General features: G+C 50.8%; 9 protein-coding genes across 9 annotated transcripts; 4 read left to right on the forward strand and 5 right to left on the reverse strand.

Annotated features, from left to right (window-relative positions):
* Positions 1-977: 977 nt before the first annotated feature.
* Positions 978-3,585, forward strand: HO133_004745 (uncharacterized protein; the record flags this gene model as incomplete). Its single annotated transcript, XM_037295659.1, has 3 exons — positions 978-1,151; positions 1,201-1,950; positions 2,002-3,585. 3 exons carry the CDS (start codon positions 978-980, stop codon positions 3,583-3,585), a joined length of 2,508 nt encoding a protein of 835 aa, XP_037157660.1.
* A 972-nt stretch (positions 3,586-4,557) lies between these two features.
* On the reverse strand, positions 4,558-5,726 carry HO133_004746 (uncharacterized protein; the record flags this gene model as incomplete). The annotated part of the gene is made up of 2 exons (XM_037295660.1): positions 4,558-5,130; positions 5,229-5,726. 2 exons carry the CDS (start codon positions 5,724-5,726, stop codon positions 4,558-4,560), a joined length of 1,071 nt encoding a protein of 356 aa, XP_037157661.1.
* A 756-nt stretch (positions 5,727-6,482) lies between these two features.
* HO133_004747 (uncharacterized protein) lies at positions 6,483-7,342 on the reverse strand (the record flags this gene model as incomplete). The annotated part of the gene is made up of 3 exons (XM_037295661.1): positions 6,483-6,950; positions 7,034-7,243; positions 7,298-7,342. The coding sequence occupies 3 exons, from the start codon at positions 7,340-7,342 to the stop codon at positions 6,483-6,485; spliced, it is 723 nt and encodes a 240-aa protein (XP_037157662.1).
* A 290-nt stretch (positions 7,343-7,632) lies between these two features.
* On the forward strand, positions 7,633-9,126 carry HO133_004748 (uncharacterized protein; the record flags this gene model as incomplete). Its single annotated transcript, XM_037295662.1, has 1 exon — positions 7,633-9,126. The coding sequence occupies one exon, from the start codon at positions 7,633-7,635 to the stop codon at positions 9,124-9,126; it is 1,494 nt and encodes a 497-aa protein (XP_037157663.1).
* Positions 9,127-13,981: 4,855 nt separating this feature from the next.
* Positions 13,982-14,842, forward strand: HO133_004749 (uncharacterized protein; the record flags this gene model as incomplete). Its single annotated transcript, XM_037295663.1, has 5 exons — positions 13,982-14,012; positions 14,371-14,402; positions 14,457-14,615; positions 14,673-14,767; positions 14,818-14,842. The coding sequence occupies 5 exons, from the start codon at positions 13,982-13,984 to the stop codon at positions 14,840-14,842; spliced, it is 342 nt and encodes a 113-aa protein (XP_037157664.1).
* A 791-nt stretch (positions 14,843-15,633) lies between these two features.
* HO133_004750 (uncharacterized protein) lies at positions 15,634-17,406 on the forward strand (the record flags this gene model as incomplete). Its single annotated transcript, XM_037295664.1, has 2 exons — positions 15,634-16,141; positions 16,190-17,406. 2 exons carry the CDS (start codon positions 15,634-15,636, stop codon positions 17,404-17,406), a joined length of 1,725 nt encoding a protein of 574 aa, XP_037157665.1.
* A 371-nt stretch (positions 17,407-17,777) lies between these two features.
* Positions 17,778-20,048, reverse strand: HO133_004751 (uncharacterized protein; the record flags this gene model as incomplete). The annotated part of the gene is made up of 3 exons (XM_037295665.1): positions 17,778-19,203; positions 19,259-19,588; positions 19,651-20,048. The coding sequence occupies 3 exons, from the start codon at positions 20,046-20,048 to the stop codon at positions 17,778-17,780; spliced, it is 2,154 nt and encodes a 717-aa protein (XP_037157666.1).
* A 923-nt stretch (positions 20,049-20,971) lies between these two features.
* On the reverse strand, positions 20,972-22,774 carry HO133_004752 (uncharacterized protein; the record flags this gene model as incomplete). The annotated part of the gene is made up of 1 exon (XM_037295666.1): positions 20,972-22,774. One exon carries the CDS (start codon positions 22,772-22,774, stop codon positions 20,972-20,974), a length of 1,803 nt encoding a protein of 600 aa, XP_037157667.1.
* A 2,179-nt stretch (positions 22,775-24,953) lies between these two features.
* HO133_004753 (uncharacterized protein) lies at positions 24,954-27,212 on the reverse strand (the record flags this gene model as incomplete). The annotated part of the gene is made up of 1 exon (XM_037295667.1): positions 24,954-27,212. One exon carries the CDS (start codon positions 27,210-27,212, stop codon positions 24,954-24,956), a length of 2,259 nt encoding a protein of 752 aa, XP_037157668.1.
* Positions 27,213-27,372: the final 160 nt, after the last annotated feature.

A 27,372-nucleotide genomic window follows, 5' to 3' on the forward strand; every position in this document is an offset into this window, starting at 1 on the left:
AAAGTACCTGTTAAACCAAATCTAATTAGGGAACGCCAGTTGGTTTCATCACAATCACGCCCTAGCACACCTCCCTTCCCACAGTCCAGACTACCAATTTCACCCTCACTCTCACTCTCACCCTGATCCTTACCCTGTCGAACACCTATACACTTCTCATCATCCTCCTCATCATCATCCTCCTCCTCTCTACATCTCACCGCTACATCGATTTTCCATTCCTTAGAATTCCAGTGAGTTTTGCTCGTTGCTGAAAGCTGAAAGCTTAAAGCTTGAATTCCGCTCCGTATGCATGCTGACCGGACACGGCTGACAGAAAGTACCACCACCACCCATAATCCGCGCATCATTTAACTACGAGCCCATTATCTTCACTCGTTCCTACGTGATCCTATCTGTCAAAATACACGAGCTTCAACGGCACAGAAAAACGTGGACGTCATTGATGGCACAGGGGGCTGGCCAACATTCCTCAAGATTTAGGTCATCAGTAGCAACGTGCCTCAATTCCAAGCTTCTCGTCAAAGCTCTACCTCCAGCTACGACGCGATAAAAAGCTTTCATGGTCGCTCAAGCTGGGCAAGCTTGATTGGGAGTGGAAAGTATCGGACTATTGTTGCGCTGCCATTGGAAAATCGGCTTTTCTATTGTCTCGACTCGCAGCATCAATACCCACCGACGTTCCTTCACACGTGCCTATCGACATCAATGCGACACCAAGCACCCAGATCCCGGTCTATATAAAGCAAAAGTTGACAGTCTACTTTTTTGTTCTTAGAAGAGGCTGGGTTCACGGGGAATACGATTGCAAGCAAGGAGTTGCCTCGGACACCCATCGGTTTTTGATGCGTCAAGGGCTTTGAGACCAGATTTCTCCAGAATTTTTAGTTGGCGGTTGTCTGGAGAATTCAAGACCAGGCAAGAATCCGAGCGAAGACCGACATCTTGATCTCCAATTCACCTTCGGAGCTGTTGCGATGGCAGTCACACATGATTCACACCCTCGATTGGCGGCCAACGGTTCTCTATCAGCCATGTGCCTAGAGGACAACTTTGAACTTCTCAAAGAAATTGGCGACGGTAGCTTTGGCAGTGTCGCTTTGGCTCGCGTCCGAACGGCTGGTGCTCATATCGCTCGACGAGGCACTATGGTAAGCGTCACTTGTTTCATGATGATCACAAAGACTCACAATTCAACAGGTCGCAATTAAAACGATGAAAAAGACCTTCGACTCTTTCGGCCCATGTCTGGAACTTCGAGAGGTCATCTTCCTGCGCTCATTACCCGTCCACATTCATCTCGTCCCAGCTCTCGAAATCTTCTTAGATCCAATGTCGAAGAAGCTACACATCTGCATGGAGCACATGGATGGAAACCTGTACCAACTAATGAAAGCACGTGAGCACAAATGCTTGGATAGCAGCAGCGTTAAAAGCATTCTTTTCCAAATCTTGTCCGGTCTAGACCATATTCATAATCATGACTTCTTTCATCGCGACATAAAACCAGAGAACATTCTTGTTTCGACATCGTCACCCCAAGACAGCAACACTACCTTCCGGAGATATTCTTCAATAGTCACGCCTCCAAGTACACCACCCTTGTACACGATCAAGATAGCAGACTTTGGCCTGGCTCGAGAAACGCATTCACAACACCCCTACACAACTTATGTCTCCACAAGGTGGTACCGCGCTCCCGAGGTCCTCCTCCGTGCTGGTGAGTATTCGGCACCGGTCGACATCTGGGCCATTGGCGCTATGGCTGTTGAGATTGCCAACCTTAAGCCATTGTTCCCTGGTGGCAATGAAGTTGATCAAGTATGGAGGGTATGCGAGATTATGGGTTCGCCTGGCAACTGGTATGATAAGTCAGGCAAGAAGGTCGGCGGTGGAGACTGGAGAGATGGCACTCGACTGGCCCAGAAGCTAGGCTTCTCTTTCCCAAAGGTATGACTTTTGGCTGGATACCCATATAGCAGAGCTTGACGATTTTTGCAGATGGCTCCTCATTCTATGGAGACAATCCTGAGGGCACCACAGTGGCCAGTTGCTTTGAGCAATTTTGTTACTTGGTGCCTGATGTGGGATCCCAAGAACCGGCCTACGTCAGCGGAAGCTATGAAGCATGAGTATTTCAATGACGCGGTTGATCCTCTGCGGCCAAAGTCCTCGGGCTCCCGTCTTCTCGGGAGGAAGCATTCAAGCATAGACGGCAAGTCTCAGAGGGATTCCGGCGAAGGTGCCGCACAATCTTCCAGGCCCTCCTGGTTCAGAAAGTCACTCATTCGTGATCATTCACCGGCCTTGCCCATACAGGTGCCCTCTTCTCAGACTCAAGTAACATCACCCAACAGGTCGCCAATATACCATGCCAAGACAGCCGACAATGTTCCCCCAACTGCAGAGTCTACATCGACCATCAGATACCGTCCGTTTGCCCACAAGCGAGCCACTTGGACCAACGGCACGAATCCTTCGAATGCTGCGCCGATGCCGATCCTCCCATCCATTCGGCCTATATCTCCCTTCTCGGATACTGTGACTGCGCAGTCACACAATAATCCAGTGTATAAACCCACAGGCCATGCTACCAGGACGGTCCCGTCTTCTGATCCGAAACCGTCGAAAAAGATCGGCCGTCAATTGTCAATCCAGTCAAACGGAAATCACTATGCTGACCTTCATCGCCAAGAGGCTGAGCGTGCCTTGAATGGGCAAAGGGCACCACCAATGTCTCCTAACAGTGAGCAAAAGGAAGGCTTTTTCTCCCATCTGCGCAAAAGAGCACGGAGGTTATCGGGAAAGCCTCAAATGCCAGCGCCTTCAAGCATGGATGACGTTGAAGCCAATGCAGGCTGTAGTCCCTGGCAAAGTAATCGAAACTCCATGATCGTTGATTCTAACATGGACACGATCTTGGAGAAGAGCTTCAACGACGTTGACAAAGCTCTACAATCAACTCGTCCACTCGCCGAGCCGCTCTCGCCATCACCCGAAGTCCCATCTTCGCACAAACAGCAGCACGGCCTCTCCAACGCCGAGAATTCAATAAATCGTCACCCATCTCTGTCAAAAAGTGTAAGCTCCCCAGCTTTGGACTCTTCGAGCTTCACAGGTGCTGGTGGGCCCATATCGAGTCGAACGCGACGAGCTCTCCACCGCTCGACCCATCCAAGCCATATGTACGACACACCCGACGAGGAAGACGAGCTGCTCCACGAGGCTCTAAATAGTGCTCAGAACGCTGCCAAGCGAATAGATGGTCGGAGCAAAGCTGAAGAACGGGACTATCTGAAGAAATTAACACAGGTAGACACCCCTCGACAGCCGTTGCGGGACACGGCCAACAACATGGCGTCTCTGAATCCATACCCTACTCCTTCGCCATCAGCTAAAAGGAACGGCGTTCTCTTCGATGCGAATGCCATGACGGAACCAGTCGAACCTCTCACAATCATCAAAACTCGGCCGAAGGAGGACGTCCATCCTACTCCAAGATGGCCAACACCACCATACGAAGAAAACGAGTGGGCTGCCTCAGCGGCTGCTAGTATCTTCGCTGCTGGGTCTATCTACCAATAAATCCACCACCGTCCTTAACTCTATCGACAGACATCAATTGTCCATTGTACGACAACAACAATACTACGACGCGAGATGTACACCCCTGCACCATCGCTCACGCCATATCTCTGTTCATAGACCGCCACCGCATCAAACTGGTTGCTGGCCAACCAGGCCCATCCACCATCCACGGTACCTAATCAAATCAATCAATCTTACTTGCTTTCTTCGCCACATACCCCCAAAGCGGCCTCCATAGACTATGAGGCCAGCTTCGCGAGTTTTGTTTGCCAGCTTACAACGTACCGACATAATATTAGTGCTACTATCTGTGTATCTAAGGTCGCTCTTTGCTCAGATGTTTCCTTTATAACGTCGGTCGTTGTCATCTAGCTAGATTATCTTTGCTCTTTCCTAAGCCATCGACTGGAAAAGTGGAAGGAGACTGTATCATATGCATGTTTTTCCTTAATTATAAGCAGAAGGGAGGGAGGGAGAGAAGTGGGAATGAAAAGGAAGAGGCAAGTAGATGCTGGGAAGGAGACACGTGGCTGTTGAGCGAGCCTACGAGCTTGTGAATAGAACAGTCGATCAGAAAAGCCATCTTTCCAATCACTAAAGTCACACCATACATGCATCGATGATTCCAAGGGTATCGTTCATACTCTACGAGTCTAGATAATCAAAATCAGCTGCTGAGTTCCATTGAAATGTGCTCTCCCTTGCTCCGAGCCACATGTAGACCGAATCGTCCTCCTTCAGCCAGATCCAAGCGTCCTGTCCTCTCCCTCCTGATCATCTTGGCCGATGAAGCCGGCTCAACAGCCACCCCCACGCTGTCAGCTCCCGCAAGCGATCCAGTTCCATGCGAACATGCCTTTCTCGGCCGCGGCGAGCTGGTATGGCTTGGTCGGGTCGTTCTCTTTGCTGTCCCGATTTCAGACCATCATTTCACATCAAATATCGATCCCCATCACATGTTCCCCCTTTTCAACTGAATTCCCCCAAGCCGCCCAAAACCTCCTCCCCCACCCCTCCACCCTCCACGCACATCTGCACCATCCTCGCCAGCACCCTCCTCTTCATTCCCCCTTTGCTAGCCTTCCACACACCCTCTTTCCCCCCCTCTGCATCGATCTCCGCCCCCGCTCGTCCGACCTCCGCTGCCGAAGCGGAGAGCCGTGACGGCGGATCGATCGTCCTCACTGCTAACAGGTTGAGACCCGTGGACGGGGACGAAGGGGCGCCGACGGTGACGGCGAGCACGGCGTCCGCGACTGCTAGTTCTTCGCGGGAGGCGTCGAAGAAGACGTTGTCGCCTACGGAGATGACGAGGAGTGTGATCGGTGGGCGTGCGGGGGAGCTCTGTGGCGGGGTTTTGGCGTCGGGGTAGGTGTCGGAGGAAGGGTAGAGTGGTGACGAGGCGTCCCAATCGTCGTTGAACAGCGGGTCTTCGTCGTGGTTGGATATAGGCGCTGGTAAGCGGGTGGAAAGGAGGGCGAGGTGCGTTGTTAGGGAGAGGAGGGGGAGGGGGTAGGTGTGGGGTGGGGAGAGGAGGAGGATCTGAATATAGGGCAGAAAGGTTAGCTACTGTCGGTATTGGAGGAAGATGGTTGGAGCTGGAGGGGTTGTAGAGGAGGAAGGCACAAGGGAGTACGGACGTCGATATAAAGGCGCCAATGCCACCGTGCGTTGATGACCAGTCTGTTTTTCAGCCCTCCATCTGCGACTAACCCTTCATGTATCATCTGCGCCAGGAACACTACCATGGCGTCGTCGTCGCGCTGGCCGGGCATATCCACCGTAACCTCGATCCACTTGTCTTCTCCCACGCCTTTTCCTCTTTCCCCCTCTTGTTCTCCATCTCTCTCACTCTCTTCTATCCCTCCCATCTCTGCATCCATATTGTCATACCAGCGGACATTCCCCAGCCCTTGAACTTTCTCTACTTCAGCCTTCACCCCGGCAATCGCCTCCGTGCCGTCTGCGAAACATAGCCTCGCGCTCCCGTTTGCCGCAGGTAGGAGATCTGTTTCGGCAACCAGGGGGCGGAAAGAGGTGGGGGAGCGGGCGTCGGGGCGGATTGGCGGGTGGAGGGAGAGGGAGGTGTGCAGGTAGGAGAGCTCGGAGGGGGAGAGGGGTGTGGGTGGAGGTGCCATGGTTGGAGGTTGGGTTGGTGGGCGGGGTGTGTGGAAGAGAAGAATTTAAGTTCCGCTAACTGCAAATGGAAAGGAAGTGTTTGTATCCCGCAAGATGTAGAGGAGAAAGGCAGTCTCAGCTGGCCTCGTTCGAGTACTATACGGATTCATTTAAGGATGCCCTATTGAAGGTGACTTTTCTCTGTTCTTGTAAAGGAACAGCAGCAGAGAACTGGTTTTCACTTTTCTGCTGGATGCTCAACAATCTTTTGGGATTCCTACCAACTACGAATGCGATCCTTTCCACGAGCAAGCTTGCTGTCTCCGGAATTCTTAAACGGCCAGATCCCAAGGGCCTCCATTCAATCTTTTGATCGAAGAAAGTAAACCACCTTTCCCACGTGTCGTAAGTCAAAGATGTGTTCTCGGATCTGGACGCGCGAGAATTCGTAGCAATCCTAACTCGGAGCCGCGTTTCTTTTAATACTTGTATTCGCCGTGGTAAGTTCAGCGGTAATAAGCATAGGAAGTCCAATAACCAAGCCTGTGCCGCTATGATAAGCAAGTTTGGTCGAATCTGCGCTGAGCCCGAAGGTGCCTTGAGCCGATGCTCGAAGTTGATCCCATAGGACTGAGAGTTGGTTGTGGGGTAGAACACCAGAACATGAAACGCCATCACTGGCAGATCTGTCCTGTCCGGTCCAAGACCAAGAAGCAGCCACTAGGGAATCCACAGATACGCAAGACTCGAGGATGAAGTCTCATATAGCCGGATTCTTACCAAATCCCCAACCACTTCTTAACGTGCTTCTTCCTACCCTCCCGATCATTAACAGGGCCCTCTCTCCCATCACCACCCTTCCCGACTCCCTCGGGCTCCACCTCTTGCCCAGGCTCTACGCCTACCGGTCTCCCAACGGCACCATCAGCTTTCGCCCCCGATCCTAGAGTCTCCACGTCACTCCTCGCCGTCCACCCACCCAGCCCCTCGCTATTCTCATCCTGCAAGCCATGCGCTATGCGATAGGCATTCCTCTTCTGCACGTCCTCCACACTCCTCCTTCTTTTCTCGGCAGTCTCGGCGCTCGTTTTCGCAGTCTCCAATTTGAATACTTCGACCGCTTGCCAGAACGCGGTTAGCGGTTGAGAGAGGAAGTCCCCAGCTGTAGGTAGCTGTTCGCGGAAGGCGGTAGCCAGGCGCCAGTTTTCGAAGGCGGTGATGGAGGCGAGGAGAACGAGGATGCCCTGGCAAGGTAGTCTTAGTATTGCGTATTGAGAACGAGACTGGAGCCTTTGGTAATTAAGATAATTGTCAGCTAGCTTCTTACCAGGGAGATAAATGTGTGGATGCCCCGACTTGTAAGGAACCAATGCATGAACGTGCCTGGGGCAGGCATCATGTTGGGGTATTTCTTCGTCTGTTGTTCGTTTCTCTGCTCTCCTGTGAGTTGCGGCCCATAATGGCGTGGAATCTGTTGCTTCAGTCGTTTCCCATGGGAGGGAGGGTTAAACTTGGTCGGCTTCTCAAGGATCCGCGGCTTCGAGGTACTTGCGGACGCATTTCGACAGACAGGCAAGGTATGACGACCTACCTGCAGCGGTTTGAAGGGTCTGGCTAATAGAGGGTAGGAGAGCATGTACCCTCGAGGGAGGAGGAAGCGTGGGACTGTATGATTCATATTCGCTGCTAATGGATGGAAAGCTTGATCGAGTTCCTTTACTTCTACGAGGCCGAACTCTCTCTGGTTTCGAGATTGGCGTTGATGCCAAGACGGCCGGAGTTAATATTAGCCTAGCGTCTTCCATCCAACCAACGGGGGAATACTCAAAGCCAAGGGAGAGCTGTTATGGGAGTGCATCATAGCTTGCTCATCTGATTGGTGTCCAGAACCTGTCAACGTATCGTATTCAATCGGCTCGTGCAGCCATGTCGTTCGCAGCTCCTGTCTCCAAGGAGGGTTTCTGGTACAATGGAGATCTTTATGTCGAAGTTGGAGGCCTCAATCGACACAAGCGTGCTCCAGTTGCTGAGATCACAGCCATCTTGCGACCAGATTTAAAGATATCCAAAGCTGCGACAGTGCAGCCGAGCAAAGATCCTGTGGGCCACTGGTACGAGGCACAATTGATGCATTACGGGCTACCACCTTCGAAGGACAAAGCCAGAGCTAAGATGCGTCTCTTAGAAGCCGTCAATAGCTCAAATCTGGTGGTACCTCTTGGAATCAGCAGACTTGAGGAGTCTCTGCGGAAAGAGTTTAATGCGGCGGAAAAGAAGGCTAAGGCCCAATACAAATTACAATCGGGAGGGGAACGAAAGGATGCGGCAAATCCAAGGAAACGAAAACAGCCAGATTCTGCGCCCAACGTGAACGTTACTGTCAACTTCAATGGCATGGACACAATGCATTTTGGTGAAATGCCTTCTCCATCTGTGACTCATGCACCAAACCCCACTGAGCAACAGCTCCATTCTTCGAGCAAGAAAGCAAAAGCAACTCCCAAGAAAGACTGCAAGATCAGGGAAGCCACAATCAAGACAAAGGCCCCTCAAACAGCCTCGAACAAAAAAGCGTTAGCAGCGAAAGACCCGATCACCAAAAAGCCTTCGTCCACGACGGAAGCGGTGACCGCCAAGCAGGGAAAAACTGGGGCTCAAAAAGAGCCAACAGCAAAAAAACAACCAGCGGCAAAGAAGGAGCCACCTACGAAGAAGGAACCAACAGTGCAAAAAGAGTCGATGGCGAAGAAGGAACCAACGGTGAAGAAAGAGTCAATGGCGAAAAAGGAACCAACGGTGAAGAAAGAGTCAATGGCGAAAAAGGAACCAACGGTGAAGAAAGAGTCAATGGCGAAAAAGACCCTGACAGTCAAAGAGAAACCAGCGATGAAGAAGGAGACAACGACTGAGAAACAGCGGGCTGTGAAGGCAGAGAATCTTCACAGCTACCCTTCGGCATCTAACGTCGGCAGTTTGGGTCTTATCAATGGTCTTTATAACATAGAATGCCCCACCATGCGGGAACAGTTCAGTGACAACTTCGATCCGGACAGTCTCTCCTTGATTCTGACACTTGACGGGCCCAGAATCTGGGGGGCTTATGACTTCGGTCAATATTCCGGAGTCCTCCTCCTCGAGAATAGACCATACAGCGCCTCCAACGAAGCCCTGCCAGTCAAGTGGCGTGGTAGAGAGAACGGCGAAGGTGAGATGAGCTTTGGCGACCACTGCTACGGTGACATTGCATTCCATGGAAATGGTCGGATCACCGGTATGCTGAATTTCTATGGCGACTGCGAATTCTCTGGCACGAGGCAGCCGGGGCCAGGGACAGCATTACGACCTGCTGCAAGTATGAAAGAAGAATGGGGGGGCTACAATGACAGCTCTTACAGCTACGAGGCAAGCAATAGATGGTAATTGCGGTAGCACATCGATTTTTACCCTCATTCGATGAAAAACTTCTCAAAATTCCCAAATGATGGAGCGTATAATTCGGTATCTGAAACTTCAGAACTTCTTGCAATCCGAGCCATGATATCTAATTACTAAAAGGGCTGCTTTCTGTGCTCAGAGGCCTGGACCTTGAGTTTTGACTTCCTATCGACCTCTCTTTCCCATACCATTTAATGTTTTAGTAGTAAAATGGTAGAGTAGTTGATTATGATCATCTCCTGAATGAGATCCCTTTTCGGACTAGGCGCAAATCATGAATAGCGCTTTTGTGATCAAAACTGTGTAGATTAGCCTTTCCAACCAGATACACGCCATCTTTCGATGTGATTCCACCCAGCATTCCAAGGTTTGACCAGCTCTTCTTTCATCTCATAATCGACCAGAAGCACACCTGGTGGGTGCTTTTGGGTAGGCTTTTCAGTCATCCGCAGGGTGAGAGACAGAAGTGTCATGTTTTCCAAAGCGTTGTCGACGAGCTAGTCGAGACATTTGTCAAAGACGCCGAGAAGGGCAAGCTGCGTGTCTGGCGTGACTGGCCTTCCCCAGACGGAAGCTGTGCCAAAGTCAAACAGCTGCCTTTTCGATCCAAATGCCAAGGCTCTGTGTGGATCATTAGCCATGAGCGCGCCCGAAGGCTAGGATTGAGGACTAACGTGACCAGTAGACCAATCGTCAGTATCCTGACAGCCAGCGGAAACAGTATCTGGGTCCAGGTGGCACTCAGCTGGTAGACAACGGGCTGCTCCTTCGGTACTTTCATCATTCGTTTCTATAGTGTAAGAATAGAAGCTCGACTTCGAATCAAAGCTTGATGATGTTGTGAGCTAAGATCTCAGCTACGAACCAGCGCAGGATCTGTGAAGACTATCTGCTATCCAGCACCGAGGCGGTCCCCCACTACCCTTACTGGGGGCAGCACCCAACAAGCCTTCAGCCTACGGTGAGGGTGAGATCATGCGTGGCAGTGATCCCCCACCCACCACACCACTATAGCTGCGGAGGCGGTTCGGGGGCTCAAATTTATTCTTTTCCGGTTGGGATTGCCTTCGTCCGATGCCTTTTCTTCATGGTCGCCACTCCGACTTACGTTCTTTTCCTACATGAGACGACCGAGACTATGTAGAGTGTCTAGGATCCAGGGGTGCCCAATCACCTCGCGTCCGTTATAAATGTTAGGGTAAGTACTTTTGGCGTTTTATCCCGCGAGTCATCACAGCGCTGCCCGCTCGAGGAGAAGCTCGCACCGGGACGATGCAGCCAGCAGACGCCTCACGCCTTTGCTCCATGAACTCACGTCTTTTCAAAGGTACCCTGCAAAAATGTCCCCGAGGCAGAGGATTGCCAATGATCAGGTAATGAGCTGATGGACCAAAGAGCCTATCGGCCGACTGTTGCAGGTTGAGTTCTCGTTCTAACAAATAATGGAGCTGAGCAGGTCTAATAGCATGGGAATGTAGACGTGACTGGGAGTAGTGACTTTGATTTATTGACAGTATTCGAGTTGGGGGAAGGAAGGGATATGTTTTATGACGGGATCTCGTACCTGTACACCCCTTTTCGATACATGTACTTCCCCTCAGATCGGATTCGTTTCCTGCAGGATTGTCTTAGAACATCGGAAATTTTCTACTTATTGACATTTACATCTCATTAGCTATTATCATCGCTGTTTTTTTTCCCTCAAATTGAGCAATAATATAAAAGCACTTAGGAGGTCCCGCTTCGCGACTTCCTTATCCTCGTACCTTTCTTACTTACAACTCATCTCGATACTGTGCTGCCGATCTCTGATCACCGCACATCAAGAAGTCGACCCACCACAACTCAACTAGTATATCCACAACAAAGAATGTCTAGTCTCGCGATTGTTCTTCCGAAGCAGACCTTAAGGTTCGCTTTTCACCCTAAAGACCACTATTCAAAGATTATTGTATTTTGAAAAGAGCGACGTTTGATGCTCCGCCAAGATTTGTTACACGAGGGTCACCAGGGTATGGAATAGCCAGCCTTCCACAAACCCACAGACTTATCGAACAAGCTCTGGCCAGGTTTAGAAATTCGACACGGCTCAGTGATATAGTCTGAGTTCCGTACGCTTTGCACAGAGTCTTCATGCTCCGGTTCAAAGACCTTCTCCTGCGTCCGCGCGATCTCAGCATGAAGAGGATTTGCCTAGGGGACAGCGCTGCGTAGCTCCAGGCTAGATTCTCCATTGTTTTCAGTGTCTACTCATGAGCTCACGTCGTTTGTACCTCGATAATCTGTCTGAGTAGGTCAGACAAGACAAGACGAAGCAATCTAGCCTCGGTTCTTATCGGGTTTGCGATCCGCCATCGTAGAGTCGACCAGGAAAGGCACCATCGGAAGCGTGTCCATTTTTCTCCTTCTGAATAGAGGGCACCATACACGCTCCAGCCCGAATCTCGTTCCAATAGACGGCGTTACGATATAGTCACCTAGGCGGACCGTTCCTAGCTGCTCGAATCTCGAAATGCTGGGGCGCTGTCTAACTTGAGTTTGCCTTTTACTTGTGAAGAGTCGCCTTTACCATTGAGGTTCCAAAGCGCTTATGATTTCTATCATACCCAGCGCTCGCTGATCCGGGTTATGGGCCAGGCTGAGGTCGAAGAGCTGGCTTAGTTTGGCTCTTACCTTAGGCTTGAGCGTTGCGGTCCGCTGCGTAGTCTCCACTGTTGGGCACATCTATTAACACCACTAGCGTTAGGATTACAATGTTTCAGCATGTCTGCATGGCGGAAGTACAATTCTTTGACCTATGTTGTACCCTTTTCGGAATTACGGCAGACGTTGACATTTATCCGGAGGAGAATGATCAATTTAAGCAACGTACGCCTGTTTCTGATGCTAACGATGTCAGGTCGGGAGAAGAAGAGGCAGAGTAAAGGCCTACGGTCGATAGGTGCCTGATCGGAGAAATTGCATCACCTCTGGCCGCGCTGACCGCTATTCGCCTAGACATGAATATGTAGTCATGCTTTTGGGTAGTTGAAAGCCTGGGATAATGTTATCTATAGCACACAACCCTTCGAGTCAAATCACGCATATGCTCAAACTTTCCAGGAAGTGTGCTTCACGCAAGAACTCAGCGCAACGTGGTCAGCGTTTGCTGAGCACCAGTCGTGGACTACCCATGAAGCCATCTGCTCGCAAAAGCCAAAGAACCCCAGAATAGTAGCTTCATGAGAGTGCATGACATCGCTTGACCTTGAGCAGGTACTAATCGCAATCGTTCGTAGGAGTTCTTGCCATCCGAAATGTCACCATGGATGCCGCTGGCGACTGTCAGTTGGATGATCTTTTGGAGACGAGAACCGGAAGCTTACATTCCCTTCCCATGTCCAGAATGTCCCTGTATCCAGGATGGTCTTCTGTTCGACAACCCGAAGCATGCCTGCCACTGACTCGTCTGCATTAATGATACCCTCGACTTCCCATCCCAGAGATACGTTTGCCATATCTCTTTTATGGTTAGTCAAAAGCTTCACTCAGATGGCGTTGGGGCTTCTCACGTTGCAACCTCGCCCGGATGCATAGCTAGAATAGTCGTAGTGTATCTCTTTCGTGCCAGCTCCGACGCCATATGCTAACTCGGTTCAACGAAGACCATCAAGTACGAAACTGAAGCAAAACGTTTACCCTGAGCATCTGATTCAATGCTGCTTTTGACGCAGCGTAAGCTGCAAAGCTAGAAAAGCATGCTTCAGCATAGCTTAGTAGTCTTGCGTGACAACTGTTGCGTACCCGTCTTCGAAGTCACGAAAGTCTGTGGCTGAACCGGAATCACTAGACATGAAAGCGATGCTTCCGATAGGGATACCGGTGTGCAAAAGTCTTTGAGCAGTAATGATTGGTCCAACAGCATTCGTTCTTAGATGGTCCGAGAAGTTATCGAAGGAGCTGATCGGTCTCAGCAAGCATTCTTCGTTCTTAGAGGCAGAGGTGGAGATATTACAGCTCAGTAGCTCGCTAAATCATCAACACATGAGAGAAATCATCCGAGATGCGAAATGAGTCTTACATTGGGGTATTGAAGGATTCCAGCATTGAGAATCACATAATCAATCCTATCAATGTTTCTCAGTGCAGCTACCTCTTGGGCAAAGTTCTGAGGGTTCTGTCAGGTTCTACAATCACATCATGAGACTAGGTTGAAGAATACATTGATGCTGGCTTCCGAAGCTACGTCGCATTCAAAGAGCTGGCATCTGCCCATAGCTGCGGAGCCTGCGAGTGTCCAAAGCCGGGAAGCTTTTGCCACATCCCGTACAGTAGCCAGGACGTGGTCACCTCTAGCAAGAAGCTGGCGCACCCACTCGAGTCCGATGCCTCTACTTGCGCCGACAACAATCCAGATAGCTGGTGCAGCCATCGGGTATCAAACCCTGAGGTACTTGCAGGTGTATAGTCGACGGAAATGCCTCCGGGGCTGCAGCGGCTGATGCTCAAGCCACAGAGTCCGCGCTGCCATAAATCACCGAAGTAGCAAGAGTTGGAATCTCGTCACTTGTAAAGGACGAAGCAGTATGTCTGGTTTTGAGTCAATTGAATTATGAAGTAATCCAACTGAATAATGGTGAGCTGTTTTTGGAACACCGGAATGTACAGGAAACCGGTCGTCGGGAAAGAACCGGGCTTGATTTGGAACTCTTTTGATTGGATAGCCGCATAAACCTTCCGCTTTCTTTTGTCTCGTCATTTACAATGCTTTTTCGCCCTGCCAACTTGCACTTCAACTTCATCTCACGCGACGACCACATACCTATAGATATTTGATAGACGACCCATTTCTCTATTCAACATGGCAAAAGGCCCTCAAGGCTTCTCGGACGGTACGTGTCTTCATCTCCTGCTTCCCGCTTCATCAAAGCTGTCGCGCACCTCGAGACGCCCCGTCTTTCAGGACTGCACAGAGCACTGCAAGGAAGCTTTTATGGCTCCGTATTGCTTCCTTTGCCCTCAAAGATCTCTCTCTGCACAACTATTTCAGAAGATGACAAGGTCGAATGCCGCTTTTGCCACATTCACCGCATTTATCCCGTCTGGCGCCGTCCTCTTAATGCGTCGGAGGCAACCATGATGGCTCTGGAGTCTCAGGCTTAGTCCCAGAATTGTCGATGCACTTCGATTTACTTCGGAGTTTGCTAGTGGCAACTGGCGCAATTACAATACTAAAGTTATCTACAATAGGTGACGACAAGAAAGGCGCCAATCTCTTCAAGGTACGGACTGGATTTCTCTGCACTCTAAAAACTACGTTCACTGACCGACTCTAGACACGATGCGCCCAATGTCACAACCTGAAGGAGGAGGAGGGCAACAAAATCGGACCCAACCTCCACGGCTTGTTCGGACGCAAGACTGGTCAGGTGGAGGGCTTCTCGTATACGGATGCGAATAAGCACAAGGCAATTGAGTGGAAGGAAGACACTCTGGTATGATACAAAGTGGCCAGATGACAGCGACATGTGGCGCTAACAAGCGGTCTCCAGTTCGAGTACCTAGAGAACCCTAAGAAATACATCCCAGGTACCAAGATGGCTTTCGGTGGTCTCAAGAAGGCCAAGGACAGGAATGACCTGATCACGTATGCACACCTATTCAGACGTTTACGTAGGTGTACTGACTTTCTGCCAGCCATCTTCGCAACGCCACCAAGTAGATATTCCTCTACCTACCACCGACTCTCTCTCTCCACTCTCATGGTGACTCCTTCGATGCATGCTCGTTCAACTGTGTACTATACGCCTTAGATTGACTAGAAAGGGCGGGCGAGTGTTTGGAAAAGAGCTTAGAACATCATGGCATTGACTGCCTCGGTTTTTCTTTACAAGTCGGGCTGCTATTCCGCATGTTTACTCCAGACAGGGCGTAGTGCGAAGGCTGCTGTAAATACAATAATTCAGTCTTCTGTGCTTTGCTCATATATCAATCGCATATGCTCCTGACATTGACACCGAAGGGTTATATTGCCTTGCAGCGGCAGATCCATTTCGCTTGCACTCCTATCAGGTATGCTCCGGCTGTTCAGTCTCCCCAATCGTGCCAATGAGGAAAGCATTGCCATCATCGCGGTAAGAATATTTGGTGTAGGACCAGAATCTTGGCGTGCTTGGCTACGGCAGCCCTTGCATCAGTGAGTGTCGGATGGATTCCAGCACAGGCAATGATTCGCTCCCAGCCTCGCCATTTCAGAGACCGCTTCCAAGACCACCCTCACAATGCCCCTCCTCCGATGTGCAACCTCGTCGCAAACATGTCTGCTGCATCCAAAACCTGACTCGAATTTCAGAAACAACGGCGAAACGCAAGATCTTTATCAGAAGGCTGTGTGCTTGTGTTAAGAGACCGAACCAAGACAACTGCTGACGTTGAAATAGTGCGCTAGACGTCAACAGGAGATTCACGAACCTACCTTGATGTACCACTTCTCCCTGGAGGAGACAAAAAAACATGATGGCAACAAACCGCATGGGGACATCCCCACACGAGATCTACGACGACCACCCATCACTATCAGCATCGCTAGAGGACTTTGAACACAACGATCGATCACCGGTCTTCGGTCTACCGTCGCAACACTCAGGGTTCAAATCTGAAGAGTCAGAGTCAGAGTCAGAAGAAGCTGTATCCGAGGAACCATGGTCACCGCCCGCATGGAGACAGCAGAATGCTGCTGGAGGCTGGTATCGACATCAACCCTATCCACAAGACAAGAACCTCTTGAAAGCCTCTGCGAGTGCGTCGCGCTCGAGAGGTACCAGCCCGCAGTATGAGAGTGCTCAGGAAGAGGAGGGAGATATTACAGTGCCTGCAAACATACCACTGCCACGAGGCTCAATGTCCCCAGTGAAGGAACGGTCGCCAAGCCCCTCTCCATATCCTGAAGAGGGGCAGGAATTTGCTCAGAAATTTGAAGAGACGGAAGAGGCAGTAGCTGCGCCGGAAAATACAAATAATTGTGTGCTCTGCCCCTGAAGGTGCTATGAATAATACTGACTATGCTGAGATTTCCGATTTGCTCTACGCGCAGAAGTACAACAGCGGACAGAGCCAATTGAAGCTGCTCTATCATGGATACGCACATATCTTACTCACGTCTCTAAATCATGGACCTCGCTTTCATCCACCCTCCTGATGCTAGCCCTTGGCTACAGCTTGCTGCGCCTTGTTACCCACACGCCAACGCAACCCCCAGTCCCCGACCTTGTCAAAGTTGCTGGTTTAGCCCGCTCTTTCGAACCCCTTATCTTCTACTCGGAAAATGGCGTCCGCCAAATCGGCGACTTGCAAGAGACTGGCGTCGCGGTCTGGGACCTGGGAGAATCGGTCCGCTACGCAAATATGACATCCGCGCCCCTCATAGTCTCCGAGCTCGACTCCCTCAGCGAGTCTCTTAAGACCCTTGCCATCGAATTAACCAAATTCTTCGCAAATGTAGACGGCGACATCGACGGCATACTAATCGTCATGGACTGGGCCAAACGCGAACTATCAGCCCTCTCTTCCACCCCATCTGGCTCCCTCAGCTCCGCTTTTACAAACATCCACACTCTCCTCTCCCACATCGGTGTCTTACAAAATCCCTCCACTGGCCTTCCCACCCCGTTTGGCAAGCTATTCACCACCGTCTTCGGCGCCACGAATGAGCAACGTACGTCCCAAACGCTGCACCGCACCTTCAACGAGTTCTTAAACGTGCTCGAAGAAAGCATCAATGCCGAACTCACATACTCGACCACCCTGTTCGCCCTCTTTGAGAACATAGACCGCCAATTCCTGAACCTGCAGCGCACCGTCATCCGCGAAAGCGACACCCAAGAGCGTCTCGAGACCGAATTTCTTAGCTCCCTATGGACTCGCATCGTGGGTCCCAATCACACGCTACTACGCAAGTACGAGAAGAACAGACAACTCCTCGCCTCTGTCCGTCTGAAGACCACACAGAATAAATCCCTACTTGTCGAGCATAACGGGAAGCTCGTGGCGCTGAAAGGCAATCTTGAGACCTTGAGGAGGAAATTGGTCAGTCCGCTTGTGAGGAGAGGCGACAGCAGCACGATTGGTGTTCAAGAGCAGGTTCGGGGCTTGGAAGGGACGTACGAGCATTTGAGGCGCGTGAGGGAGAACCAGAAGGGAAGGGTGCTGGAGGTGCTTTATGGAGCTGGATCGAGGAGAAGTACGATTGGTCGAGAGGGCGGGGTGGGGCAGATTGAAGCGATGTAGGGTTCGGAGATGGGGGGTCCAAGGTCGTTGGATTGTTGGATATAAGGGCACGTTTGCGACGATGGAATGTGGAATGGAAAGGCGTGAGTGGTCCGGTTCGGGAAGGTCATGACTAGGAGTTGAAAATGGAGTAATGGTTTCTCTCCGTAACTGACTGAGATTTGGACTTTTTATGCCTTTTTAGAATTGGATAGCATGCACTGAACATCAATCCCAACACCAATACCAATCTCACGCCTCCAAACGCACAGGCTCGCTGTCAAGGTATCGTAAAGAGCGCACTAATCCGAGAACCCGCAACAAAGACCGCCCCTCCCCCGCCCCCTTGTATTCATTCCCAAGAACAGCTCCGACGCACCCAACCGATCCGCCTAGAAATACGGAAACACAGCCAACCTCTCCAGATCCATGCCCAAGAATCCGGCCGCGCCGTCATCTCTGCCATCGACCCTCGTCTTCTCCTTCCTCCTCCTCTTCTCCTTCTCCTTCTTCTTCTTCTTCTCACCGTCCGCACCACCACCAGCGCTCGAACCCTTCGTCTCCGCCCGGGCAACCCGAGCGCTTTTAGAATCCCCGCTCTTCCGGGTCTCGCTCTCGCTCTTCCGGGTCTCCACCCTCGATATCTGAGAGACGCCGTCCTTATTCTCATTCTTCGTCTCCACCTCTGAAACATCAGGGTTTGCCAAATCTCTTTTCGCAACCTTCGTCTCCGTCACCGCCCTCGACATCTCCGAGACGTCTGCCCCGTCTCCTCCGCCCCCCGTCTCCGTCCTCGCCATCTCGGAACTTCCCGATCTCCCGCCCTCGGTCGAATCCTCGCTCTTCGCCTCCGAACCGTCGTCGCCGTCGTCGATGCCCGAACCGGCCTCGTCGCCCCAGCGGACCGTCTTTCTCGGCCCGGCCACCTTCTCGACCCGCACCTCCCGGCCGCTGTCCCGACCATCATCATCGTCCGTACCGTTTGATGTGCCACTTCCTCTCAGCTTGGCGCCGAACATGGCGAGGACGACAGGGAGGAGGCAGGATGCCGTGGCGATGGCGGCGAGGACGCTCGCGGCGGGGTTGGCGCCGAGGGTGTCGAACATGTGCTGCGTGAAGAGGGGGAAGACCGCGCCGAGGAGCGCTCGTGCGGCGAGCAGGGCGGCGAATGCGCTCGCGGCGTCGTTTTCGCTCTTGGTGTGGGATTCGAGGATGTAGCGGGGGAGCACGGTGGAGTGTTCGTTTACACCGTATCCGAGGAGGATTAGAGATATCGCGGAAGCGGGCCATGCGACGACTTTCACGTGCACGCCGGGGATGGTCCATGCGAACCACCACAGTGCCACCGCCAGCACTGGTGCCCCGATAGCGAGGCCGAGGAGACCTTTCTCTGGGGCGAGGCGGCGGTTGGTAAGACGGTGCTGACGCGAGGCGTGGCGGTCGTGGAAGCGAGTGAGCGTGCTGAAGAAGAGACCGAGAGCAATGAACAGGAAGATCAGCGTGGTCTTCTGTCTGTTCCACGCGTAGTGTGCGTAGATGAGTGGGAAGGCGACGGCGAAGAGGTAAAGGAGAGCGGTGCTGAAGGCGTTGGCTACTGATGAGAGGAAGATGATCGGTTTGGTGAAGAAAAAGATCACTGGCTGGAAGATCGAGGGTTGGGGGGTCACCGGGGCAGTCCGGAGGATCAAGTCTGCACGGTGAGACTGGATAGCGGCGACTTTGCGCTCGAGGAGCCGGGAGGTGTGCGACTCGCGGATGAAGTACATCAGCATGCCCGTAACGGCCACGATGATGGTTGCGAGGTAGAAAGGCCAGCGCCTGCGCTGCATGTTAGGCACGTTCACCCTGTGTGATATGGGAAGGAAGAGTGTACCAGTTGAGCGAGACAGCAACATAGCTCGTATAAATGGGCCCAAGAACGAGACCCAGATTCGTCGCCAATGCCCAGGAAAAGAAGGCCCACATGCGCCCTTCAGTGCCGAAGAGGTCTTCAATGCTACGACGAGTAGTGATGGCTGGGATAGCGGAGATGACACCAGTGATGAAACGGCCGACGAAGACGCCTGCGATATTTGAAGTTGCGGCCACTGGGAGGCAGAAGACGCTGTAGAGGAACGCTGAAGCGATATACAGCGTCCTGCGTCCGAATTTATCGGCGTATGGGGATATTAGCAAAGCACCCAGTGCCTGACCGAGCAGGTACCTGGACTCATATCAGCGTTACGTGCATTGGAAACAATGGCCCTCCCAACGTATCCTACATACATTGTCGTGAAACCAACGAGTCCCACCTCCCTCCCATGGCCCAGAACCCCCGACCCGTAAAACGACGCTGGAGTCCCCCCGGCGCTAACGGCGCTCATGGAGAACTCCAAGAACAAGATCAAGCCAAGGTCATAAGCCTTCCTATCCCTCGACCAATTCCTCGGATGCGCCGGACTATCCATCGCCCATTGCACATAGCCATCATTGCCGACTTTCAACCCCGAACACGAAAGCGACTCATGCGCTGGTAAGGTAAGGCTCGCCTTTGAGCTATCAGCACTGATGATAGCGAGCTTGTTGTTCTGCTCAACGCGTTTCTTGTCTCTGTAGTTGTTCACTGCATTTTGCATAGAGGTCGCGATGGCAAGGTAGACTTCTGGACCAATCGGTTCGGCCATGGTGCGTCAGGTTCTCTATCCGTGCATGAGATGAAAAAGAAATGTGGAGAGGGAATGAGTATGAGAAGTCATGCATGTGCGATTATGTTGTGTTGCGGCGAATGCTGAGCTCTGCCAGAAAATAAGAAGCACCGCAACACCATTGTACCAGCGCCATTAGGAATCCAACCTAATACGAACTAAATACGTCCAACAACACGACCACAACCAACAGGCGTCCCCCCCGGGACGGTAAGCCAACCAATGAACATTTCGCTTTGCAAATCAATGCATCGCACGGAATTCGAACTAACGGCTGTTTCCGGTTAAGAACTTTAAACCTGAGCTGTCAGAAAATAAGAAGCACCGCAACACAGGGATCGAACCTAATACGAACTAGATACCTCCAACAACAGAGCTGAGGGGTGATCATGGTCTGAGCACAGCAGCTGGGATTCGCCGATCAGACGCTAGTGACATGGGTAGGGACTGTTTCAGAAACAAACGTCCGCCCAACGTGAGATTTCATGTCGTTGGGGGCTGAGACTTGGAAAAAAATGAATAGAAGAGAATGGTGGATGCTGGGTATCGATTGGCTTGATTTAAGGCGCGCTGCCGTGCGGCACGCAGCATCCCAAAATTCCAAGCCACACTAATCATGACCGCCTATCACCCGTGTGCGATATACAAGGAAGGCAAAAGCCGGCAATGCATGGTCAATCCAAATAAAAAAGTGCTCGACAGTCAACCTGACGGAGTATATTTTGCGAACGCAACTGTGGGAAATATAGATAAAAATCGGTGTCAAAATAAAAATTATTGAACAGCGAACAAGTATGTACAAGAAAATGAAATGGGTTGTGTCACCTTGGCCGCTAAGTGGGATAGACGATTAATTATTGGGGGACATGAGCGATGCCAGGATTCGCAGACTTACAGGCGGACTACCTCCGATCAAACCACCTTCCCCAACCCTCAGGCCTCCCTTCCTCTCCACCAGCAAACGCCCTCTCTTCCTCCTCCCACTGTGTCCTCTCCACTTTCTCCCTCGCCCCAAACGCCCTCACAAACCTCCACGCCTCCGTATCCGCCATATTCCACGCCTCCACCATCTCTTTCACTCCCGGCTTCTCGTCCTTTGCCTTCTTCTGCTTTATCAAGTCTTTCGAGTTCGCAAGCAACATCTTTTGCATGGCATAAGCTCTATCCACTTGTTTCTTTTCCTTTTTGGATAATGGTAGAGTCTCGGTTTCCGGACCAGTCACATTGAATTTCGCGAGTTCGAAGCCAAAATGATACTCCAAGTCTTTGTGCTCGGGTGACGGATCTTCCGTCATCCATAAGCCGCGCGCGACACCCCAGTCACTCGCCACAATCTCTTTGAAGTTGACGATACGTGATGGACCCCCAATGTTTCTTCCAAGTGTTTCCTCCGTAACAGCGCCGAGCCAGCGATCGCGCTCTGTTTCGCGCCGAATGTGTCGCGTCGTGATATCTTTTTTGCCGGAGAGGAGAGAGGCAAGAGTGAGAGGGTGGGGGATGGTACCGATGGTGTAGATAGTTGAGCTGTTGGTATAACACTCCGGTTTCTTGACTGGAGGTGGAGATATTGAGGAGCATGGCGTGCAGCTTAGATTATTCGGAGGGCAGGATGATGGTACAGGGGAGGCCGGACAAGATCTTAGAGCGTCCGCAAGGGCGAGGGCGTACTCGGTGAGTAGATGGGTGTTTTCTGAATGTGGTGTCAAGACCACGAAACCGTCGGTAAAGGTATTGAGAAAGGTGAGGTGAAGATGCGAGGTGATTAGCTGTGCAAGATCGCGCAGGCCGTCGGCCTTGTTCTCGGCGAGTGTGGTTGTGATGGATTTGTAATGTTCGGCATTCGTGTTGGCAGAGTAGAAGGCGATAGCATCTGGCTTGGGATCAACATGTATGGTCTCGTGCTTCACAACGTCGAAGATTGATGTCGACTTTTCCAGCTCAGGAGATTTCAGCGTCTCTGAGATAGCAGCGTTGATGGCATTCTTCTCTCCGGAGTAAAGACCAGCCCCTAGGCCTTCGTACCGCGTCAGCTTTGAGTATTGGCCTCGTCTGAAATGTGACAGCAGATGGTCATCGTGAGGACCCATAGGAAGAGCCAGCCAGTTTGCAAGTATGCCTGTTCCCATCTGGCCCCAAGCCGACCATCTCACGATCTCAGCCTCCATTTGCGGCTGCAGCTTGTGCATCTGAATTGCCTCATACAGCGGGTTCATCATCGCCTCTGACCTGCCCAATATGACCGGCCTGAGCCCCTGAGCCCACCATGCTCTCCTCCATAGCAGAAGGAGCTTGTTCTCCACGGCCTTGATCTTCTCGTCTTTCTCCGCTAGGTCGTCGTAAAATGTGTAGATTGGCGGTCTTGTCAACAATGGCGGTAGCACTGACCTGTCTTCGTCCTGTGTAATCGAATATGAGAATGGGTGAAGCCATTTCCAGTCACTGTACCACTTTGCATCTCCACTGGTACTGTTCTTCTGCGCCGGAGGCTTGTGTATGGGTGTGTGGTGGAAGAGGCGAAGGTCCTGTACCACTGGTACGGCGGGCGAGGCGAAGAAGAGAATGGCTACGAAGACAGATGCAGCGATGATGGTGTAGAGCAGCGTTCTCTGAGGTGGAGGCTTCGGCCTGGGATATGCCGCGGATAAAGATGGTTTACGGTATCTGGAGGGCGCAAGCCTCTTCTTTGGGGGATACAGAGGCACCATTGTCTTCCGAGTTACATTGGAATGACAGCCTCGCCCACTCCCCAGCGAATGAATTATTCTGCCAATAGACGTGATGGATTGAGGATTCGTCATCTCGCGGTCTTCGCTTTCGATAGGGCTGAGTCCGATTCGGCGCTAAGGGGTAGCTTTTATACCTCAATCAATACTAAGAAAAATACCATTAGCGTACTTACAAGGTGGCTGAGCCAGATTTATATAATAGTCACATCAAAATAAGGCGCGACGATACTGATACCTTACTATCGCTATCGCTATCGCCGAAGACCTCTTAATTATACCCGCTGGCATTTTTATCGATTAAAGCGAAATTTATATAGGAGGTGTAGCGAAGTTTGCGTTATAATGAGAGATCTCGCTATCGCCTCTTATAGGGCTCGTTTTTAATAAGACTAGGCGAAATTTGAGTGGGAAGACGTCGTCATCGTTACGGTATCTCGAGGCTATTAAGACGAAATCTAATAAGAAGATTATCGCTACTATTATCCTAATATTTCTAGCGTCTTAAAACGAAATCTATCTCGCCGTCGCTTTATAGAGATTTTATTAGAGATTTAGCTAGCTATCTAGCCTTTATTCTCGCTATCTATTAAAATCTTTATAGAGTAATAGATATCTACAATTTAGACACATTATAGTTAATATTAATAAGATTCTTTAAAACTAATTAAATTCCTTATTAACGAATTATCTTAATATTTAATAGTAAGACTATAATTATTAATCTTAAATAAGAGACGACTACTTTAGCACGCGCCTTTCTTCGCTTAATCCCTTTACGAGAATCTTTTTAATCTATTAACGCGTCTAAAAAGATCTCGATTTTATATTTTAAGAAGAAAGAGAAGAAAGAGATAATAAATTTCGATAACGATAATCTAGACGCGTTAGAATACGTAGCCTTACTTTATTCGCCGTCGCTATTATTATTATCCTCTTTCTATATTAGAAGTAGAAAATCGTTATCTGAAAACTTACGGTCTCGATTAATGCCCTTCGGATTATTATCGTACTAATCTAACTCCTTCTAAGTATCCTCGAAGTTCTTATATTAAGAGGATTAATAAATACGAAGAGAGAACGATATTAAGATTATATAAGAGGAGGTTACGCGAAGATTTAATGAAGCGAAGTCTAGGAGGTATAGGAGGGCGATAGCGAGGTATAGGGAGGATATAGTAGGAAGGTAGGATCCGCCTTCTACTTTTTATGGGAATTTCTTACTAATCAGGGGAATGTGGTAGTACCGGCCTAATGACTCTCCGGTATCGTACACTAGCGTTGGCTGAGGTTTAAAAGGAACCCGCTAAGGACCTGAACTGGGATAGAACGAAGTGGACAGAAGCACCAGAAGGACAGCAGACATTTCCTGTAATTAGGAGTATCATTTTGATCACGTAAGATGAAGACATCAAGTGCGGTACAAGGATCCATTCTGCTTTCTTCTAGCTATTTACGTACGTCCACGCGGATAGCCATGATGAACCCCATTCCTCTTGCTCCAGCATGCTTGACCTTCCATCGCGCGCGTTCCGTCTCGCCACAAGACCATCCAAGGAACGTAGGGAGTAAAATGGATAGCAGCAGCGAATCTTCCGGTAGGTCAGCGGAGAAGACTATTATGGTGAATTGAGTGAAGGTATGCGTCCGGTGAGGCCCGTAGTGAGTATTTCGATCATTCGTGCATGCATGGCTTCAGTGTTGCAGGGAAAGCTGATGTCGACATAGATGGCTGCAGCTAGACAGCGTGCGTCCAATCCCGGTGCCTTGCTTCCAGTGTTGTCGAAGTAGAGCCACTCATGCTTATGTCGTTCGACCAAGATCATTCAAAGGGGCCAGGTGGGTACCAGCATCTTTCCTTTCCACCCGAACTCCAAGAAGGAAACCTTTTTGACACCTCAGTCTCCGACACATAAGGCCGAGCCTAAAACCAAGATGGAGCGGGTTGGAGCTCCTGCAATCAGTTCCACCATGGAACCTAGAGGTTGGGAAGATTACCTAAAAGACTGTCGAGTACTAGCCTCAAGACAGTCTATGCTCGAAAAGATACACAGAATGATGCATAGCGTCAGATACAGTATTTCGGATGACCCGCTCCCTTGAGGACTTTTAGATTTCGTAAAACATGCATGAACGTATCGATTAGAGGTAGCCAATCCTCTCATGATTTTTCTACCCTGCCATATTGACTCAAATGCCCTGGCGACAGCGATGCCCTTGCCGGCTCCCTTAGCCCTGCGAAGCCCAGCTTTTCGTCTTGCCACTGTTCTTCGTTCGTAGGGTCCTCCCCTCGACTCGTAGGCGCACTCTGTCCCATCGGAACGCCGAAGCTCTGGAAAGGCCTCGTTCTTCCAGCGGTATTTGAACTTGGAGGCTCGTATGCAGGTGCAGGCTCAGTTGGCCCAGCAGTGCTGTAATCACGGCCTCTAGGCTGCTCTTCCATGGGTATATCACCGGCGTATGACGGTCCACCAACAGCGCGACCCCTCTCGCGTCTGAACCCTAAGTATAGAGCACGCACGATGCCGAGGAGCAGGTTGATGACCCAGATGAGCAGGACCGAGGTTGAAATGAGTGCTTCGGTCCTGATGCCGTTGGCAAGATGATTCGTCACCTTCAGAACAGCGCCTTCGATATCGTTGGTGGTCTGGCTGCCAGGGGACGCTAGGAAGCTCTCGCTCGCATTTGATGAGCTTGGGTCAGCAGTGCTGGCTGCGGCGCCAAGAGAGAACGTATTGTTTGGTATTGTGGGGAAATTCACATTTGCGTTGTCAGAAACCCAGTCGAGACCTTTTTGGACACCGGCGACTTTTAGACCAACCAGACACTCGAAAATGCCTGTGACCGGGCCATAGAGTACTGTCCCACCAAAGGTTTTGTTAAGAACGCCAATGGTATCGCTGACGAACATGTTGAGAGTGTTATTGATGGCGCCAGTGGTGACATTGACCCAGCCAAAGACCTTGTGATTGATGTCGTTGTTTACGCCCATGATCGCATCGTTGGTGCCATTGGCCCAAGCTTCAGAGGCGTTTTCGAGCTTGTCAACAACCAAGCCAGCAAATTGACCAACTTCGTTGGCGAGAGCAGGAACTTCTCTCATCACAGCTTTGAGTAGAGCATATTGGCAAAGGCAGGAAAGGAGACCGGTGATACCGAGCGCGAGCACAAGGAGTGCCGGAGGGGATGTGGCATAGGCAATAACCCAGCGAGTGAGAATCTGTTTCTTTGTGGACCCGAAGGGCGTCGCGGCTTTGATACCAGCAGAGGCCGTGTACGGTCGAGACGCAATGTACATCACATCCAGGGGGTCGATAGACTTGTCAGCTACAAGCTCGGATCGCTTCTTCATGGTGTTCCATCTTCGAATTTCCTGGTAAGCCATGGGAACGCAGACCAGAATGGCAAGAATTATCAAGACCGCAATGAAGATCCGGCGAACAAGATTCACAATATCCACCAAGTCGCCAAAGAAATCGGAAATGCCATTGTTGCCAGAACAGAACGTCAGCTGTTCTTTCTGCGGCACTGGAAGTAGGGAACGATCGAAAGTGAAATGCAGACTTCCATTAAGAACGGTCTTGAGATCATCGAACGGTAAGCGAATGAGGTTGTCAGTGAAATTCTGCACATCCTGGAAAGTGGGTATGGAATTGTTCAGCTTGGTCAAGCCCTCATCCAGGGTGGCAGGAAGTTGAAGGTTGTTGAGCTTGTCCAAGGACCCGGTAACGTTGAGTGTCGGCGGTGTAGAGATACCGAGCTTTGCAAGACTGCCGCTGACCCCATGTGTAAACTTATTCAGGTCATTTTGGAAGCTGCCAATGTCTGACGATAAATCATTTCCAATGTCCTTGAGGGTTGAGTTGAGAAAGTTGCTAACATCTTCGGCAACTTGCAACGCCACGTGCAGACTTCCAGCGACGACAAGAGTGATTAGACACATATAGGTCGAAGTCATCATGTTGATGACAAATACAACTATTTCTTCAATGCCGGTGACAGTAAGGAGGAGCATGGACATCAGGCCGTCAACGGCCTTCTCGATGCCAGTACCAGCCAAATCATTAACACCCGCGGCTAGGTAGTGAGGCATGGAGGCCATGGCACTGCCTATAGATTCGACTCCAGTGCATGCCGACATTGCTTCAGTCTTGGCCGACCCGAGATCGTTGTGCAGACCTGCGATGGCGATGAGCAGCCTAACGAGTACGAGAAGTAAAAGAATGGTCCATCTGTTGATCCATACTTGGGATAATCGAGCACGGAGTCCGAGGTAGGGGGTGATGTTGGATACTGTGTGTGGTGTACTTCGTTGTGTATCTTGAGCGGCGTAATGATCTTGCATGCCATGATCGCCAGCGGAAAGAGATGGAGGCACAGCGGGAAAATCGGAAGGGTGCTGATTCCCTGTGAAAGACATGCTGGTGATGATGTCGGATAGATTTTCTGGGGTCCGTCCAGCGGAAGAAATTAGTGTAGGTCTAAGATATGTATGGCTACAGCGCAGCTGGTATTATGGAACGAATGTATGATGAAGTTGTGAGTGGAATGGAAAAGAAAGGCAAAGAACAATTAAGAAA

The sequence above is a fragment of the Letharia lupina genome, assembly GCF_014066315.1.
Source record: "Letharia lupina isolate WasteWater1 chromosome Unknown contig_2, whole genome shotgun sequence".
NCBI classification, from domain to species: Eukaryota; Fungi; Ascomycota; class Lecanoromycetes; order Lecanorales; family Parmeliaceae; genus Letharia; species Letharia lupina.